At 37.7% G+C, this 19,620-nt stretch overlaps 1 protein-coding gene across 8 annotated transcripts in view; it reads right to left on the reverse strand.

Annotated features, from left to right (window-relative positions):
• sfswap (splicing factor SWAP) overlaps positions 1–19,620 on the reverse strand; it is an 81,141-nt gene that overhangs the window by 21,190 nt on the left and 40,331 nt on the right. For all 8 annotated transcript variants that reach the window (XM_066690129.1, XM_066690126.1, XM_066690125.1 and 5 more), the window contains exons 11-13: positions 16,337–16,484; positions 13,948–14,163; positions 8,716–8,906 (exon numbers count right to left, since the gene is read on the reverse strand). In XM_066690129.1, the coding sequence (XP_066546226.1) occupies positions 8,716–8,906; positions 13,948–14,163; positions 16,337–16,484 (555 nt within the window). The remainder of the gene's footprint in view (positions 1–8,715; positions 8,907–13,947; positions 14,164–16,336; positions 16,485–19,620) is intronic.

The raw sequence follows: 19,620 nt of genomic DNA on the forward strand, positions 1-19,620 counted from the left end.
AACTGGGGAAAAAAAAAACAAAAAAAAACGTTTTGTTCGCCGTTTCTGAAAGTTGCTATATAAAATCAATAAGTTATGATGAATATTATTAACTAATAAAGAGTAAAATGTGCTAGGATCATGTGTGTCAATGCTAGTTGAGGTATTGCCGAAAAATAAAGGCCTTTCTCCTTGTGCAGTGAACAGCAGACACACAGTGAACCAACATGCTGTGCAAATATAAAACTGCAAAAACACAGAACACTGCATTGACATATGCTGTAATCATGGAATAAGTGATGGTAGGTGTAGAAACCAAGTAATGCTGTTCGTACACAAAGGAGTTTATTTACAGTACATAGCACAGGAGAGAGGCATGGTGTAAAGACTAGTTTCCATTATAATACTATAATACAGGCAACACTCTATTGTCTGAAACCTAAACTCAGCTCAGGAACTGCGGGTCCTCAATGATTCTCCCACTCTCTGTAGATCTGCAAATCTGCAGGTCTGGCGTTCAGGAGGTCATAGATTCATCTCTCAGCTGTGTGCTCTTTTCTGATCTTAACCCAAGATAACACAGGAAGGACCACATTTGCTCAGAAGTGTGCCAACTGGCTGGGTTTGACTCAGTTCATCATATTTCAAACCAGTGAGCAGGCACCAGGTGAGGCCTGGCAAGGAAAAGCTGAGCCTCAGATCTATTGGGACTGCAAGCCCAGTAATCAGTGTCCAATGCAGAGGTTTATGGACTGTGAAGAAAGATGTTTCCAGACTAGATCAGATAACTTCTAACGATTTTCAAAATGTCTGTGCTGGTGTTTGAGGAGTGCTCAAAGTGGGCAAAAGGGGGAAAGGGACAACAGAATAGGAAGAGAGAAAGAAAAGAATGACAATTAAGATTTTCCACTGATGTCTAAATAAAAACCACTATGAATAGGCATCAGAGTATATTCTGTGCTGCATCTGTGTACATTGATATGATAAGACTTCGCTGGCTACAGGACCTTTGCGCTGTAATCTGGAGAGATGTATTAATAGAAAGCTTTAAAGTATGAGAAAGGAGGAAAATAACTGGAATTTCCTGGGGTGTGATATCTACATTGATTCAATAACTGCTCAGGAATAGTAATAGCTATAATTAAAATCCAATTGCAAAGCTATTTAAAAAATGTGAAAAAAGCGATTTCAAATGTGTAGACTTGAGTACAATTAAGTAAAATTATATAGTAAAGCAGGGAAATCATTAAACATTTCAAACTGTTTACACTCGTAGAGTGCTCAGAGCCAATGGGTCAAAATGCTTTTATGCAACAAACGGACCTAGTCTAAGTTCGTGTATATTCACATATAATGTATGCATTTTTAAACAGCACAGTGTTAGGATTATATTCCAGTCCATTTTAATGCTAGAAAGTCATCTGTACATCCTATACATTCACCAGGTTCCACTATCAATTAAGATGAATCATCTAATTATCCCATTGCTGCAGATATTATATTCTGTACCGAAATGTATTAAAAAAAAAAAGATAGGCAGACATCATGCATATAGGCTATATGTATATATAAAGGTGTCTGTACATTACAAAGAAATTAGTCCTAAAAAATACCTCCACTGGGACACAACCTTTCCATTGAATTCTGTAAAGCGACCTAGAGTCTACAAAGTATTAGGAAAAGGCTTGTAGGTCTTAAACCATAGTTTTTTTCTACCATCTATAAAATGTTGAGCAAACAGATTTTACTTTACAAGTTCATTATCAGGCTGAGAAAAGGTCACTCCTACCATTTAACTAAAATGCCACGCAGTGGGGGAAAAAAAATAAAACACTAGAGGCGGTGGGTTTGAAAATAACTTGCCAATTCTTAGACAAAGAGCTGAATCAATTATACAGCAGAGCTCAATGAAAGCACACACCACGTGGACTTTGCCTGTGGCCATCAGGAAAGGCAAAATGTGAGCTGATACCCAAATAGCTGGTTGCAAATCCAAGCCTTGCAAGATTTTAAGTATTTTTCCCCCATGGTCAATATGATGCCCAGCCATTCACAAGCCACTACAGACACCGCCATTTTCATTATTCTCCTCTCAGAGATTCACACTTTTGTTGTGTAGTATTTCAGTGCCCCTATCATTCCAGCTACAAATGTCCTGCATTTATACATACATAGACAGTGTATACACCAAATTGCATGTTCAAGAGCACTTGCCAGCAGAAGTACTCGGGAGTATACATTATAGCGTCTCTGCAATCCTGCGATATCGTGCTAATTGGTATATTCACAAGGCAGCTATCCCCCTGATTACTGCAGACACACACCTGGAAGAGAGAGGCTTGCTTCGCTCGCTCTAATGTTTCCCTGTGTTGGTGCGTGTTAGTGCTTTTCATCAAGCTGTCAAAGCCAGGTCAACGAGAGATGGGCAAGAGGTTCAGAGCACACATGCCATTTAATCATGTCAGAGCTGGAACAGGAGAAGATGGGGAGCTTAATGGCGTGCCAGGTCTGCTGTGCACCTGCTGTGGCGAGTGGCATCCTATTATAAAGAACCCATTTAGCTGAACATGCTTCAGATCACAGTATTAAGAGATAATGGAAACTTATCAAATGCGAGGTCAAAAACCAAAACAATAATAATGCACTCAGAATGAAGGCACCTTTTGGAAATACTTTTTTGTTTTCTGTATTATCTTCAGGTTTTATTTTCACCCTGAGGGAAATGGTGTGCAAGGTGCCCACAAGGTCCGAGTTTAGCAGTACTAATTCAGGGAACTGCTTGAAAATGTGTATGTGGATTAAAAGAGTGCTATTCAAAAACCACATGCCTTTGTCAAAGACTATGTACCTTAACGTACCGTTTATGGTTAATCTGCTTTTAAGTAGCCTACTGTTGGTTCTGATATTAAAAATCTGTACCAAAAACTCCAAAGTCTCATATTTCAGCAACCTTACTTTTATCCTGTGTTAACATGTTTTAATGCAAAACAGTGTTTTAATTTATTGAAACTAAAAAGGAAGTCAGTGAAGGGAACTGTAGGAAATTCCCTTTTTTTTATTTTTTTAGACAACATTTTTAATTTAAGCCACCCTCTCGTAAAAGAGTATTAGTATTATTCTTTTCTGGGCTATTTTCTCTACAAACAGGAAGTCAGAGGGAATGTTTTTTAATTGTAATCTGTGTTAAAGTCTTCAATCCTTGTTAAGCTTGCAGTTAACATGGGTATTACTGAAGATTATGCCATAGATAGCAATCGCCACAGGGGAACACAACAGCCTCAGTATACCATGGCATAAAAATATATTATGATTGATTTTCAGGAACTACTCCAATATTTAAAATGCGTTGAGAATCTGTAGAAAAAAAATCTTTACAGTTTGCTGATGTTCATCTGGGATAGAGATACCTCCAGACTTTAAATGTTCTTTGAGCTGATATTCACAGCTGCTGATTTGACAGACATGTTGGTTTGGATTAGAGTGAAGTTTAGGGCTGGGGTTAGGGTTAAGTCTACAGCACTAAGAAATTGACCGCCAAACATAGCAATTACACTGTGGCCCTGGATTTACCAAGGATTTCTCTACCAAAGTGTAACTTACACCATTTCTAGAAATCACATCTTTTAACAGAACATTAGGCTTACAGAGACCTTTGAGTTTTTAAAATAAAACCCTAGAGTTGTTTTATGGTATTAACAATTTGACTTTTTATTTATTTATTGTTTTTTTTTTGTGAACAAAAACTGCAAGACAGCAATTCAGTGAGAAACCTTTCAGGATTGTGGAGCCGACTCTTGGGTACTGACAATGCTTGTTAGGCACTGAATACTTCCATTGCAATGTGATTTTTAGGCGGACCCAGATTTTTAAGATAGTCGGAGAAGATGAGTCAATACCTAGGATCATGACTACTCAACAAAACTCTTAGATTTAAAAAAATAAATAATTCAAATAGAATAAATAATGATGCTTGTCCATTAGGAAAACTACCCAAATTAAATAATGATGCTCCAGATGTTTTGGGTGACAACCTTCTGAATAAATCCCAAGCCCAATTTACTTTTAGACAAACTAATTTATGATACTCTCCAGGCACCGTTATCTAACAAGCCAATTAGGCAAACAGGTTAAGAAACACCATCCTTTCAATGACCTGTAGCGATTTCAAAAGATTTAAGAAAAAGGACTGTGGGTTAAATCCAGCACCAATCAGCACAAATAACAGGTCCCTCTGTACAGAAGAAAATATTACAGCCAAAAAAATTGTCATCAGTGAAGCAACCCTTCAAAACAAGAAATCAAAACACTCAGAGATAATTATCTAAAATAGGGTACAGCTACTCCCAGAACAATGGCAGTAATAAGATTTGATATAAATTATGTGTGTGAGAAAAACAATCTCTGATGGATCTGAACTCCATTGGGATGTTAACAAGCTAATGTACTGACAAAATATTTAAATAAACCTTAAGACAGAATATTTACTTTCTCCAATGGGGGGAAACAAAGGACTTTGTTTTACAGTACTGTTGATGATAGGCCAATACATTTATTGTAAAACGTCTCAGGTTTTACTCACTTTTTTAAAATGCTTCATACATTTTCCATCAAAAGCTCAGCAAAATCAAATTGTGCTTTGCTGTAGGAGGATAGTTATGCCAATGCTTAGAAATGCCCTTATGGTTCTCCCTTTAGTTAGAATACTCCATTACTCACCTAGCATACAAGACAAAAGTTTGAAGCAAACGAGAAAAAAAAAAAAACCTTAATGCAGCAATTTAATCTCTAAAACACTCAAAACATTAAACACAAAAAACTAAAGTGCTTACTTATCCAACAGAAAAATCCTCTTTTGTAACGCTTCCATATCTTGGATAATTACTTTATGGAACAAACAAGCCTAACGTCCAAAGATATCTCATAATCAGATTGAATCTACAATTTCCAATCTATGAAACCCATATTTACAACTTTTATAACCACACAAATTGTACTTTTCTCTTCACAACAGGTAGGTTTTTCTCTCCCACAGATGGTACATTTTAAAATTACTCACTGTACACACAGGAATCCTGGCTACAGTGGATAAGTCTTGATGTATGTAATTTAAAAAATATATATGCTCAGTGGTGAGAATGTTATTGAGATGAACACAAAACCAGTGACATTCAGAACGTATTTGTTTACAATGACAACAATATAAAATGAGGGAAATTGAATAAGGAAATCTAAGGTGAGCCAGACAAAACTGGATTTGGTATTAAATAGTAAGACAAGGTTAAGCACCCCTACTCTTCCAAAGTGTCATGGGAACAAAATCTCATCTGAAACAGTTAGTTAGAAGTTTTAGCTGATGAGATCAGGTCTCAAGGTAGTATAGTTGCTACCCAACAAGGAATTTAATCAACAGATTTGCAAAAAAAAAAAAAAAGTTATTGTGCTTAATATCACTGCTTTAAACGTCTCTCTCTGCAATTAAAGAGAGCCAGTTTTAGTAGCATTGCCACAATGTTTACACTTTAGGAAGATGTAACCCTCCATGTTTATTACAAAAGCTTAAATGCTCTGTATTAGGTGACTCACCATCGAAAAGGTTTGCTCCCTGCATCTATTGATGAATTAATAGGCTACAGCATGTCCAGAGTGTATGATAGGTGTCAGGATTTGGGAACATATGAGAAGGACCTGACAATACCATTGGAAGTGCTGGGTGAGATGGCAGACATCAAGCAGTTTCTCTCAATCTTATTTACACTTAAACAGAGGACTTATGTGCAACAGCTGTATTATCATGTGGTACCCAACAGTACTTATTTACCATAACAGATTGCAGTATTTAAATCTGAAAACCCTCTTCCAATACTAAGTTCACCACAGACTTCCAAACATGCTGGTCCCCTGTATCTCAGATACATGTTCAACAACACATGCCTCATCCTTAAACTTCAAAGCAACCTTTGGAAAATGCAAAACAAAGTGTACAGTGGGTAAGAGGAGAAGAAAAGTCACAGATAAAAATAAATGAATGTGTGCCGCACCCAAGTTAAGTTCAGTATCCGGATGGTGTTTTCTGGGTGAAGTATAGAACAGCACTGATTGAGGTGATTAATGGTTATAACGAAAGTACAACCACATGATGGTTCTATTGCTTAAATCAGTACTGTGGGAAGAAACTAATTCACCATGGGAGAGAAGAATCCCACCCATGACAACATTTTCACAATTTATCTGGCTCACCAGCCAGGTGAGCCTGTTTCCCTCACTATTTCCTAGGTTACTGATTAACACAAACTCTTGAAGAACAGCTTCAACTACAAGTGTCAATCAACCATGTCAGTGTAGCTCTATGCTCCTTCCACAAAAACCCTTCCAATGGCTAACCCTATTCCCCGAGAACCACAATCCTGAAGGTTTCACAGGTCACTGTAAATCGTCAAATCACTGATTATTTTGAATACACTGTTATTGTGACTAATTAAATGGTTAATGGTTTGGATAAGACAAAACTTACAACAATGACCAGAGACCAGTGTTGACCAGCCCCTGAAATAGTCTATTCATTGTTTTGTGCAGCACAAAAGTCAACAAAGGACTTATTTTCAAGCAAGACCGTCACGTGGCACCTGAAAAGGTATACGATAACAGCAGTTTTGCTTTTGTAACAGGTTTCACCAGCGACGTTTCACATCTTTTGAAATGATGGTTGTCGGCTAAAATAATGTATGCTGAAAAAAGGCACGTGTTTAGATTACAATAACAATAACTCAAAGGACGGCAGCAATAAATCAGTGCTGCCGAACACTCAAACAAATGGCTTGGTAATAAACACTTCGCCATCTTTCACTGTCAGTGAATTTTATGACTGAGTGTTTGAAGTTATGGATGAGTATCTCAAAGAATTGGATAATATACACCCATTGTGGAACGAGAAAAAAAAAAAAAAAAAAAAAAAAAACTCTGCAGGGATGGGTATTCTGCCACAAAACTCAGAGAAAATGTGAATAACTGACCATGATAAAAATGATAGGTATCTGAACTGGTCGGGAAACGCTTGTTAAGCAGTGGATGAAACTGGATGACTAATCGGGAAACATTCAATCAGCAAATATTTGATAAAATCCGCAATTACAATAAAGACATGGAAGGTCCATTTGGATTGTTTGCATGTCATTTCAGAAGAGCAATTCTGTTTTCCCCCTTGTGTATTAAACACATACAATTTTAAAAGCTTTCACGTGTAAAAAAAAAAAAAAAAAAAAAAAAAAAAAGATTATGCTACAAACTCAGCGTCAGTTATTTCTAGGCCTGTTAAAAACAGTGATTTTCAGGGCCCTAAAACCAGGAAATAACATAATGCATGGCAGTTTGTGCATAGGACATTAATTCTTTTAAAACGGTTCAACGCTGGGTAAAGTGTGTACACAAATCCCCAAACACCTGTAGCACACAACACAGCCCGGCTGCAATGCTGCCGCAGAGAGGATTCTTTTAAGACGCCTGATTTCCCTCATCTATTCTGTTTCAGGTAGCATGTGGTGGAGTGATAGAGCTACATTCCCACCTGAAACACCTGCATGGTTTTGATGTTTAATAACCCATTAACTTCATTCATACGGAACAGATGCGTCTTTCTTTCAAGACATTTATATCCCATATAGGAGGACTAAGAATGATGACCCATTGTAAATAAAATATAAAGTAACAGGCTCTCTTTAGGCTGAGTTTCCATCCTACTTTTTATTTTTTTATTTGTTTTAAAGGAAAGATTCCTTCACAGTGCAGGCACCATAGAGCTATGCATTTTATAAACAAATTAAATGAGTGGACTGAGGTTAATAGCATATGGAGATGGTATTTTAGCCAGTACAGCACTGCTCCCTCTGGTCAGTATGTCATTCAACAAGCATCAAGAAATAAGGACAACCACAGACAAGCACTTCTGAAACCAGATAACATGCTCATGCCCAACCTATATACCTACTTACTGTAAGTGCCTTGAATAAAAATGATAAGGCAAACTATATTACACATGATAACACCGCCAAACCCACACGAACAAGATAAGAAAGGATTACATTAAATAAATCTGCATTGATCTGAAATTCCCCCCTTGGAAAATCTGAAAAGAGCAGACCTGCCAGATTCCCAATAAAGTCTTGTTGAGATCTCAATGACATTTGCAGGAATACAATGCGTTGCCTAAACGTGGCCGGGAACAATAAATGTACTGATCACCATCGCTCTCTGTCTGGATACCTAGCTATTTGGAGATCAATACCCCATTACTCTTTGTTGTGTTCCAGAGACATAGACAGTGTTACAGCGGACGTGCTTCAAAAACGGCTCAAATACAAGAATGTTTCCTTTAAAGCAGGGGTTTTCCCATTTGTGCACCTAGTGCCCAACACAGGAAGATGAGCATCATTAATTTTAGAGAGGCACCGATTCTCCTCTGGACTTAACTGGGTCCCACTTTCAGCAGGTTATGTGGCAAGTAGAGAGGAATTTGAGAATACAGGCATCAACGCGGATCACGTTGTTAATACCGACAGGTTTGGTTATAAGCGAGCATGAAACATGTGCAAGTGCATTAATTGTATTGATCCATTATCTATGGACCTGGAACATGAGGAATCACAGATGGCCTGAGGTCACATGAGGTCAAAGGCTGTCGAAGTTCACTATCAGAGTGAAAGTTTCCTAGGTAGGTAACTGGAACAAAAATATGGCACTAACCTCTGCTTGGGGAGGCAAGTCTTCCCCTTTATTGGCTTCCATCTCCCCCAGTGGATTTCTGAGATTCTGGAGGAAGAGCGCGGCTTTTCTCTTGCGCTCCGCCTGCAGCTGTTTCTCCTTCGACTCCTTGGAGGCCTGGGCGAGCTTCTCTCGGGCGGCTGCTGCCAGCCTGTCTTCCAGCTTCTGTTTAGCTACACCAAGAACACATTTCTTGTTATTTATTATGACTGTAGTGACAACGTGGACTAGAATAAAGACGAGCGGAGAACCCTTCAAGGCTTTCTGCTCGGCTTCAATGCAGCAAACTCATTTCACACACAGTTGGACAGCAGGATCCCGCACACCCTGCTACTGGAGCAATAATTAGTCATCATGGCCCAGTTCACTGCATGACGCCTTCTGTAATGGGGTTCATGCCCAATATATTGTACAATATGACAAACTATTACATGTTATTTTTGAGTTTTAACAGCTCCTGACCAATGAAACATACGTACCTATTCATGGCTGCAGAAAAAAACGAAACACTTTCACAAATACTCTAGAAAATGCATACACATCTAATTTATTATGGTTGTAAAATTGCTGGGGGGAGAATATTGTGGTAGTCCTTTAGCATGAGAAAATGTGCTCATGTGAGTGAAACTAAGAAGGTCACATCAACACACCCACAGTCCATGCCCGCCAGCAGTATTTTCTAAGGAAGACACAGTGCTAAAAATATGCAAGAAATGAAAACCATTCAATTTTTACATTGGAAAGGGCAGGCATGAAACCAATCTATTCTATCTACATAAGAACACAGTTTGTCCAATGCTGCATTTAAGTTAAACAGAATTGCTCATTGTTATAGTTTGTCAGAACCACATGATCATGAAAGCCTCTGCGTTATCCTACTACTTCAGAGAAGAAAATGATAACATCTTACTACTGCTGCAGCAGCATTACAGTCAAAATCTTTATCAGTTATTTTTAGTGGTGCTTGACTGACACCTTTATTCAAGGAGGCTTGTGTTCAACAAAAAACTAAAGTTACACAGTGCTATATAGTGTAGATCTGAACAAGAACAAAATACAACATTCAAAGAGTTGAATCGAGAATTGAAACTGCACAAGATACAGCATTATATCAAAAGAGTTAAGAGTCAGATTTAAGGATGTAACAATTCTTCTGGGAGTTACACCTCTTTCAGTATAATTATCTCCACTGAGTATGAATTCACTGAAGGATGATTGTCTAGTGGCCATAAATTACCATCCTGGTCAGATGTGTTCAAGAGAAAGAACACAGAACGGGACTGAACCTTCGACACTGGTGTCTCCAGCACCATGCTCAGAACCATGAGCCATGCAGGACCTACGTATCTAGACTCAACATACACACGCACTTACAGAGTGTGCACGTTTTACTTACAGAAAAAGTGTTAACATGATCATCCACAAGATCATTTTTGGAAAAGGCATCTGGCCGGCAGATACAGAATGTTCTTATACAAGTGACAAACACTGCTGGGGAATGACAGGGAAATGTGTCTAGATAGGGGGGAAAAACTGCCTGTCTAGTTTCAGATTTAATACAATGAATGTAACTATGAAATAAGAGATTTTTATCATTGTGAATGGCAGTTATGCATGAGATAATATTGTACACCCACAATTGTTAAGAAGGTAAGCTAATGATTTGTTTTAAAGTATATATCATCATCAGCCTAGAAACATCTACTGCTAGATGAAGGCCTCCTCAAGATGTTTCCACTTGTTTTGATCTATAGCTTCTCTTTCCATGTCATGCATGATAAGTGAAATGTACCCATCTTTTAAGTGTTCCTCTTCTGGGTTTTTCTTCATCTCTTATTTGTTATGTATTTTTTATTTCTTCATCTAAAATATGTATTTATAATTATATTTATATCTCTGTATACAATTCTCTATCTTTAGAGGTTCTTCAACAATTCAAGTAGGAATCAATACAAAACTAAATTAAACCTTATCTAACAACCCCCACTATTTATAGGTACAAAGAAGCTTGATCAGGTGATGTAAATCTTCAGAAATTACCTCGGCTCATAAGATACACTTCAAATTTATCCTCTGGATGGACCTCAATTCATAAGGGCCAAGGACCCCATTGACAAACAGACAGTCAGCAGCATTCCGGTAATCAAAATTCGCGACTTTGCCAATCGAGTGAATTTCTAATTTTCTCCATTTTATTATACGGCCGTGGTCACATAGTCATCTATGTGGGTCATACGAGTTCTTGGCAAAGCATTACTTTAATTAGATCGGAACCCAAATCCTCCACTCTGAAAATTAGGATTTTTTTTTCAACCCTCAAGACAGTTTTACTGTATTGGAACATGTACACCCGGTATGGCTAAGGAGAATGCTTTCAGGGGACACGGAAGCAATTTAATTTCAAGATATTTTTAGAGCAAGCAAAGCATGTTTCGTTGACGGATACCGTATATAACACACCAAGCATGTCTTTGTGGCTTAAGTAAAAAGGGCCATCTGGACAATATTTGAATTAAGATTCCACATTATACCAAAGGAAAGCAAAGTGTATCTTTAATCACAGCAAGCACCTCTAATCCTTTTAAACTCCATCAATACAGATTAGGTTTCAGGCCTAAGATCAATACCATGCAATCTAATTGAGTTAGCCAGTAAATGACTGGTGCAATGCGATTTATATTACCTATTGAGGCCCTTTGCTCGGTCTTGTTATATTAATCTAATTAAAGATATATTTTTTTGGTTCAGTTTCTCCTATTATTTACATCAGTGTTTAAAAATCAATTTGACAATAACCTTGGCTTATTTTGTAATACAATATTGTCTGTCCCCCAAATAAAACAACAAAACAAAGTTTCTCTATGGGAATAATAATTAATTAACAAACCATAAACCCAATCTGCTATGAAATTCAATTAGTTTCTTCCTTTAAAGAAGAAAAAAAAACTGAATTATGTGACCAGTTCTATTGGGTATAAATCCCTTCAAGGGGAAAAAAAAAAAATACCCATTTTATTGAAGCTACTCATTTATGACAGAATCCAGAACTTTGCATCGCACTTTGATCATAGCCGAACAGACACCTGATTATTAGCGTCAATTATTTTTCCAGTCCATATGTTACGATAATATTATTAATATGGATTTTTTTACATCTAGCATCCAAAATGGTGGTTTATTTGCACCTTTACGATACAGCACTCTTTATTGCGGCTCGAGGCACCCATTGGAATTTAGAGTTTAACACTCTTCAATCCTGCAAGTAGCGACATTTAATTTTTGCAGTCTACTGCTAGTCCACTAAGATCACTTTTAGCAGCCACTTGCATTTCGTTAGAGATCTAATACCAGTTTACTAGGCCCAGATTTTGATATATTTTCATATGACAAGATCAAGATGAAAGGTGAAGGCAGACAATATATTACACTATATATTTCATTTACACAGACTTAAAACCTTTACTGATAAACATTTGGGCCTTTGTATATTTGGGTGATGGTTACTTGTGAATAGTCAAACTTTACCCATGTAATACCTGCCACAACAAGACTGAAATTACACTTTACAGGAGTTATGTACAGCTATCACACACATGCAAATCCCAACACACCTGCCAACATCATTTATTCAGCCAAGATGACTCCTGGAACTGGCACACCATGCCACAAAGAATCTTATCACCACTCCCCCAGAAATATGTAAAATGTAAAATACTTTCATTAAACAATTCTGGAGTATATGAGAAGATTAATGAAAATGTCTAAGCACCAGAGTTAGGCATGTTTTCTTATGAGAGAAAAACAATAAAAAGGAAAAGGTTATGATGAAGAATAAAGCAGCTTTCATTGTCAGAATAAGATTAATAGGATATTCAGTGAGTAGAGCCCTAAATCAATAACAAACATCAAATATTGGGCTTTCATACTATATACAGTGATTTTGTGTTAAAACAAATTGAACAAAACGGGGGGGAAATTAAACTGGTGCATGACTGTTTTAAATAAACAAACTGTAAAATGTACTGTAGGTATTTATTTAGGTACTGAACCTAAAGGGAGCATGATGATAATGAATTTCCTAATTTGTTTGCATTTGTCAAATTAAGATGTAAAGTATTCTGTGAAGTGGCCTACACTTCCAATCACCCGTTTTCCCTCCTGAGCTTTTATGGGCTTCCATTTAATTTCCAGTGCACTGGATAATGGTAGGCTTTCAAGGATACATGGAACACAGTATTTTGCTATTTTTCAGGGGTCTGGGGACATTTGAAAAACCAAATTCTTTTATGCTATTCTCCAAATAATTCGTTTTTCTGCTTCCCCACGGCTGGTTTCTTACGCTTTTAATTGGACACTGCGATTTCCCCGGCTACCATAGCATGCCTTGCTCATGCATTACCAGGAATTTATGATGCATGCCCCTTTCCTGAACAGTGCATGACAATGCTGCATTTTAAGTCTGTACGTACACTTAGGTGATGCGTGGAGCGATCATTTAGAGACACTGAGTACTGCATTATTAGGTTAATTTTATCTGACATTTACTGCAGATGGTAAGATGTTTTTCACTCATTAAGACAAACGGAGAGCACAAAGACTTTCAGATGGGGGCAATGGAACGAGCAGCGCAGTAAATATGAACATGTGGAAATAAAGGATAAAACAAAAACTAATTTAACGAATCACAAATTGTCATTCCTTTACTCAGATACTGTTTCAGGTATCAAACAGATGTTTTTGAATCCCCCCTGCTATAGATCTTGTGCTTAAAATAAGAATGAGTACAGACAAACATTTATCTTCCATTTTCTGAATTATTGGCTGATATATGTGCAGATGCAGTGCAGATTTTCAAACACTTTTCTGCAGTATGACCCGAGCAGAGCACTGTGCCAAAAGGCCGACTGCATCAGCATTGGAAAATGCAGCAAAGGGTTTTTGGTCAGAACAACGTATGATGCTTTAACACTGCTGCCTCAACACGTCAAGACTGCACAAAGGCTCTCAGCGGTTGCTCAAGACCGGTTCCTCTGAGAGTTCACAAACACTAGGATTTGGAAGGAACCCAGATCTGAAGATAATCTTCTTTAGCACTTGCATAGAGATGATGGGTAACTCAAGAGAATTTCCATGTTTCTGCTTGGACAGAAGTAGCATTACTAGCACCAGGCCTTATCTCCGTCTATGTGCACAGGGAATGGACAGGGAATTTACCTTGCTTTGCCTCCAGCTCCTCCTGAGTGAGTTGGGGTTTCTTCTCTTCTGGCACAGGGGCCAGAGCCTCCTTGACCGCAGTGCTAGTACTGCTCTCCTGCCCTTCCTTCTCCTCTTCATCGTCCGTGTCATCATCCAGCTTGACACGGTTCTTCTCCAGAGGAAGGAGATCATTCTCTTTTGCTTTGATCGCAAAACATATCGGGGCAAAGTTAGCTGCAACAAACACAAAACAATTAGAACGGATTTTATTTCCTGTACGTTTTAATTACTATGAATTGGATTAATCTGAAGTTTAGCATACCTCAGCATCTAGACAATCACCTTTACACTATGCAGCGGTGCATTTGATGGATTGTGGATCAATTACATACCAGTAATCTGACTGTCCTGAAGTGACTTCCACTTTTATTGGGCTTTTAAAGCAGCTTAGAGGGGAAATGCCAGAGCAAAACAATAACTTCAAGACCTATTCAACTAACTGAGGCAAGATAGTAGAGTCCAGATTTTTTTGTTTTTCTGAAAACAAAAGTCAGTTTATTAGTTTAGGGGAACAAATATCAGACATGCTGGAACAAGTATCTTTTTATACACTAGCGGTCAAAAGTTTTAGAACACCCCCATTTTTCAATTCTTTATTGAAATTTAAGCAGTTCAAGTCCAGTGAATCACCTGAAATTGTACAAAGGTAAGCAGTAAACTGTCAGAGGTTAAAAAAAAAAAAGTTTAGGTTACCAAAAACTGAAAAATAATGGGTTAACAACTTATAGCTGTTCTGCAGAAATGGAAGTAAATTAAGCCTTGAAAGTTGATGCTAACAATTCTTACAGGTGTCCCAACTTTTGTTGATTACTTACAAACTCTGTCTGTATAAAAGCAGTGTTGGAACAGACTGTTACTACACCCTCTTAAGTATTATTTGGACAGTATTGTACTGCTGGAAGTAGTATATTGCTATCATAATGGCGAGCCATTAGCAAAGGAATAGACAGACCATTATAACCTTTAAAACTGTAGGTCTTTCCTTTAGAGAAATTGCAAAGAAAGCCAAGCTGTCAGTGAGTACAGTTTCCTACACCATCAAAAGGCACTTGGAAACTGGAGGAAACTCTCACAGGAAAAGAAGCCTGGCAGACCCAAAGCCACAACCGAATCAGAAGACAAGTTTCTGAGAGTCAACAGCTTACATGATAGGTGGCTCACAGGACAACAGCTTCAAGCACAGCTTAACACTGGTCGAAGTAAGCAAGTCTCAGTTTCAACTGTGAAGAGAAGACTTCGAGCTGCAGGTTTGACAGGTCGAGTGGCAGTAAGAAAGATATTGCTAAGATGGCAAAAGAAAAAGAGTATTGCCTGGGCTATGAAGCACTGCCATTGGAAATTTGGAAATGTGGTTCATCACACAGGGTTTTTGTACGCCGTTGATTAGGCGAAAGGATGGTTCCTCAGTGACACCAACTGCCAATCATGGAGGAGGAAGCGTGATGGTCTGGGGTTCTTGCTGGATCCAGAGTCGGCGACTTGCACAGAGTGAGTGGCACCCTGAACCAAAACTAATACCACAGCATTTTGCAGCTCCATGCAATACCCTCTGGTAAATGCCTAGTTGGTCAGGGGTTCATCCTACAGCAAGATAATGACCCAAAACATACCTCTAGGCTATGTCAGAACTACCTTAGACGAAATGAACAAGACTGTAGGCTTGGAATGGCCAGCACAGTCTCCAGACTTAAACCCCATCGAGCTGGTTTGGGATGAACTGGACAGAAGGGTGAAAGCAAAGCAACCTACAAGTGCAACACATTTGTGGGAACTTCTGCAACAGTGTTGGGAAGATATTTCAGAACAATATTTGATTTCCATTGTAGAAATAATGACACGAGTGTGTTCGGCTGTTACATAAGGTGGTACTTTGTTGAGTAAAAAATGTAGATTACATTTTGTTAAACAAAACGATTCCATGATTTCTTTACCTCCAATTGTTTTTGTTCTATGCTTTAATTTCAGAGTACATTGAGACATTAAACTGCGTACATTTCAATAAAAACTAGAAAAACTGAAACTGAAAAAATGAGGTGTTCTAAAACTTTTGACAGGTAGTGTATATAATAGATTATCTTGCCTTATACCTTTTTAAAAAAATCATTTTTAAATTAACAAAACAAGGCTAAACTATGTGATGTATTATATAAAAGAATTGTAAATTTGGCAGTCAATAAACACATTCCATCCATGAAGATGCTAAACTAAACTAAAGAAACTAATGTTATCAATGAGTGATTAATATACAACTCAGTGGGTTTGTGAAACACTATCTGAACATAAAACTACACATAATAATTTAGGTTAGACTGCGGAGAATGTGTCAAACAGCATTTCGTAATCTTACCTTTAATTAGTTTCCCCTCATTAGATGTCTTGTCTGGGGAGCTGTTTGCTGCCTCAGATATTAAGCTTTCGGTCTCCGAGATACTAAGGGCTGACGATTCGGGAGGGGAGGCTGCAGCGTCTGTTGTACTTCTGCTGTCTGAGGAAGACTGGAGAAAAGAGTGCTGGTCAACAACCCAAATATGAAGACCATATAACAGAGTAAAGTAGCAGAATAAAGTGAGTTAAGTGAGTGAAGTACTAATGCCAATACAGAAATCTTTTAAAGAACTTTCACTTTTGAATATGGTATCTGCCTGCCTGTTCTCTGACCACCTCCATTTCCTTGAATGTCCCAATTCGGGTTCAGACTGACAGACACTGACACATGAAACCCTATTCCCGCATGTACATATTTCAGCAGACACTGATTGATGAGTGTAATTGCAAAAAGATTTTCAGCACAGAAAGTATGATGTGCTTTTCTAACTTTGAGCAGGAGAACTTTCACGATCAGATTTTTTTTTTTCCAGCTACCAAGGATGGACGGGTAGCCAACTCAAAGAAGATGGATAGAACATTAAGTATCACAGACGCAATAGTTTAACAAAATACTTAAGATTCAAATTAAGAAATTAATCACTAAATTATGATGGCGGCTCATTAGTTCGTTTTTCTTTTTTTACCCAATACAAAAAACAAATTAGTTAAAATGTTGTGTTATCTTTTATGAATACAAATGATTTCTGAGAACTAATTCCTGAATTACCAGTATAATTAACAACATTTTCAACAAAAGAAAATTTAACGGGGAAAACTCCAGTTGATGAAACATGTATTCAATTAAAAATCAAACTAACTAGTGAAGACTGCACAGTCCCTGACCAGCCTCCGGCGACTACTCAGACTGTACCTGAAATACAGCAGCCAAACCCACTGGGTTTCTCATCACTCTTGTTCTTGTGCACTCTTAATAAATGTTCCTTCATGCTGATTACTTATGTACAGTTAGCACTTCTATCATTTTACCATGCCTATCCCTCCTTTAGCATGCATTTGGCACTTAAGTGGATTATGTCTGCTCGTTAGCTCATTTGTACTTTTAATTGACTGCAATGTTTTGAAAATGTTTCTTGTGAAACCTAAGTCACCCTGGGTAAGGGTGTCTACGAAAAAATAATAATGGTATATAAAGCAGTTCCCTCAAGAAGTTTAAGTGGAATTAATGAGGATCCAAATGCTGTGATGCAACAAGAAACAGTGCACACGTTATCACTCAGTTTATTTTATGTAACAAGTTGAAAGACAAACCAGTGAGAGGGGCAATAGCCCAGGATGGCCCCAATTATGCTAGCTGTGCTCTCAAGTACTATTCATTAGATGAAGAAATTGAAAAAGGCAAGGTGGGTTACAAAATGTTTCTTTCTGTCATGTGAAGCCTGAAGGAGCCTAGCTCATAAACAACTGGTGCTTGGAACTGAACTGCTACATGATCCAAAAAATAATAATATGAGTCAGATTTTCCAGAAAGGTAATAAGCTGCCAATTATGGGCTAATCTCTAAGTAAGATCATGTATTCGTCTAAAGCCTGCAGGATTTCAGATCTAGTCATTACAAGCAGACACTCAAGGATTGGAGAGAAGGAAATCTAAAACCTAGAAAGAGAGTAAATTACAGACCAAACACAATCTACTTTCTGTTTTGTGCCATTATGTATAGCACTATTCACACATCTATCACAACCTACATTAATCATAATACAAAAAGTAATGATAAATGATGCTAGTGGCACTTAAAGCATACACAGTAGTTATTAAGCATTTGCAAAATTGTCACTTGCCGAGTATAAAGGCTTTTAGGAAACAGTTCATAAATGACCTCATAAATATAGAGAAAGATTTTAATCAAATGTTGGAAATTCCTATTCAAACCAAAAATGCTTTCAAATTCAAAAAGTAATTAGCAGAACTAGGGTTAAAAAAGCACTTTCAGTGAAAATGCAGGTTAGCATTGGAAATGGCCAAAAACATGTAATGACCAGAAAAAATATGCACATATTAATAAACCGTAATTACTTATCTGTAGCTAAACTGCTTGCAAGGCTACCCTGAGGGTATGAGGTATTAGAAAGTTTCGCTCCTGCACTCAACAATTTTGTTATATAATTTTACAAAAGAAAAATACTAAAACTAACTACTGCAACTAATAATAATACATTATATTTTCCTGAAGTTTTCATTAATTTCTCTATCGTGTAAAGCCTGATTCATAAACCTTATGTCAGTGTCTCAAGCAAGCTTCTAAGAGAAGGCAAAGAAATAATGTAAAGTATGGCTTTTGACAACTGGCTTGGGTAGCATTTGCATTTGCTTTAATGTATTTAACCCTGTCACTCTTGGATTGGGCTTAGGATAGCTCTGCCATCTCTCATGAAGGCGGCTCGCTCTCGCTGTCTTAGTACTTAGAAGTACGTAATGAATCATTCGTCTCATTATTATTATTTAGTTATTAGCAGACACCCTTGTCCAGGGTGACTTACAAAATATAAGAGCAATTCAAACACAATCTACACCTGCTTTTGCCAAAGCACACCCTGAAGAGTTCAAAAACAACCGGGTACAGCAGATTACCACAGCCCATGTAAACCATGCTCCTGGTGACCCGCTTTGAAATAAAACTGCACAAAAAATTCACTGGAATACTATTGCAGATAAATTATCGTTCTTAGCATAGTTTGTTTAAAATCTGTAACAGCGGACAATAAAACGTTTTGACACTTCTCATACACCAGAGTCCCAAAGCCAATCAGCACCCCCTGTTCTCCTCCCTGTTTAATTCAGAAACAGATTCATCAGAGCGCTTTCAGTAGGCGATCTGCACACTGATAGTATCTGGGTGAGCCCACATGCCACAAGCAGAATGTCAAGAAGAGCTGAATTATAGAGGAGCGCGGGCTGTAACTCCACATCTCCTGACTCAGCTTTACACTCAACTACAAATATTAGAGGTTATTAATTACTAAGCATTAGCCTATAGGTTTTACATCTCATCTTTCAGTCTCACACCCTTAGAAACCCACCTAAAGATCTGGTGACTGTGATGCACTCACAATGAGGACTTTTCAGAATAGCAACTCCCCCAAAATTAAGTGCTTCCACTTGGGACTCAACTGTCATTCCAAAACAGCCTTTCAAGTGCACTTCAATAGCTTTCAAAATTTGAAGTATCAACTTGAGAGAAATAAGCAAAGTACTCAAAAAAATAAAAATGCGTACGTTTACAGCATTGCTGGATTCAATTTCATG

Source organism: Amia ocellicauda, chromosome 17 (genome assembly GCF_036373705.1).
Source record: "Amia ocellicauda isolate fAmiCal2 chromosome 17, fAmiCal2.hap1, whole genome shotgun sequence".
Classification (NCBI taxonomy): Eukaryota; Metazoa; Chordata; class Actinopteri; order Amiiformes; family Amiidae; genus Amia; species Amia ocellicauda.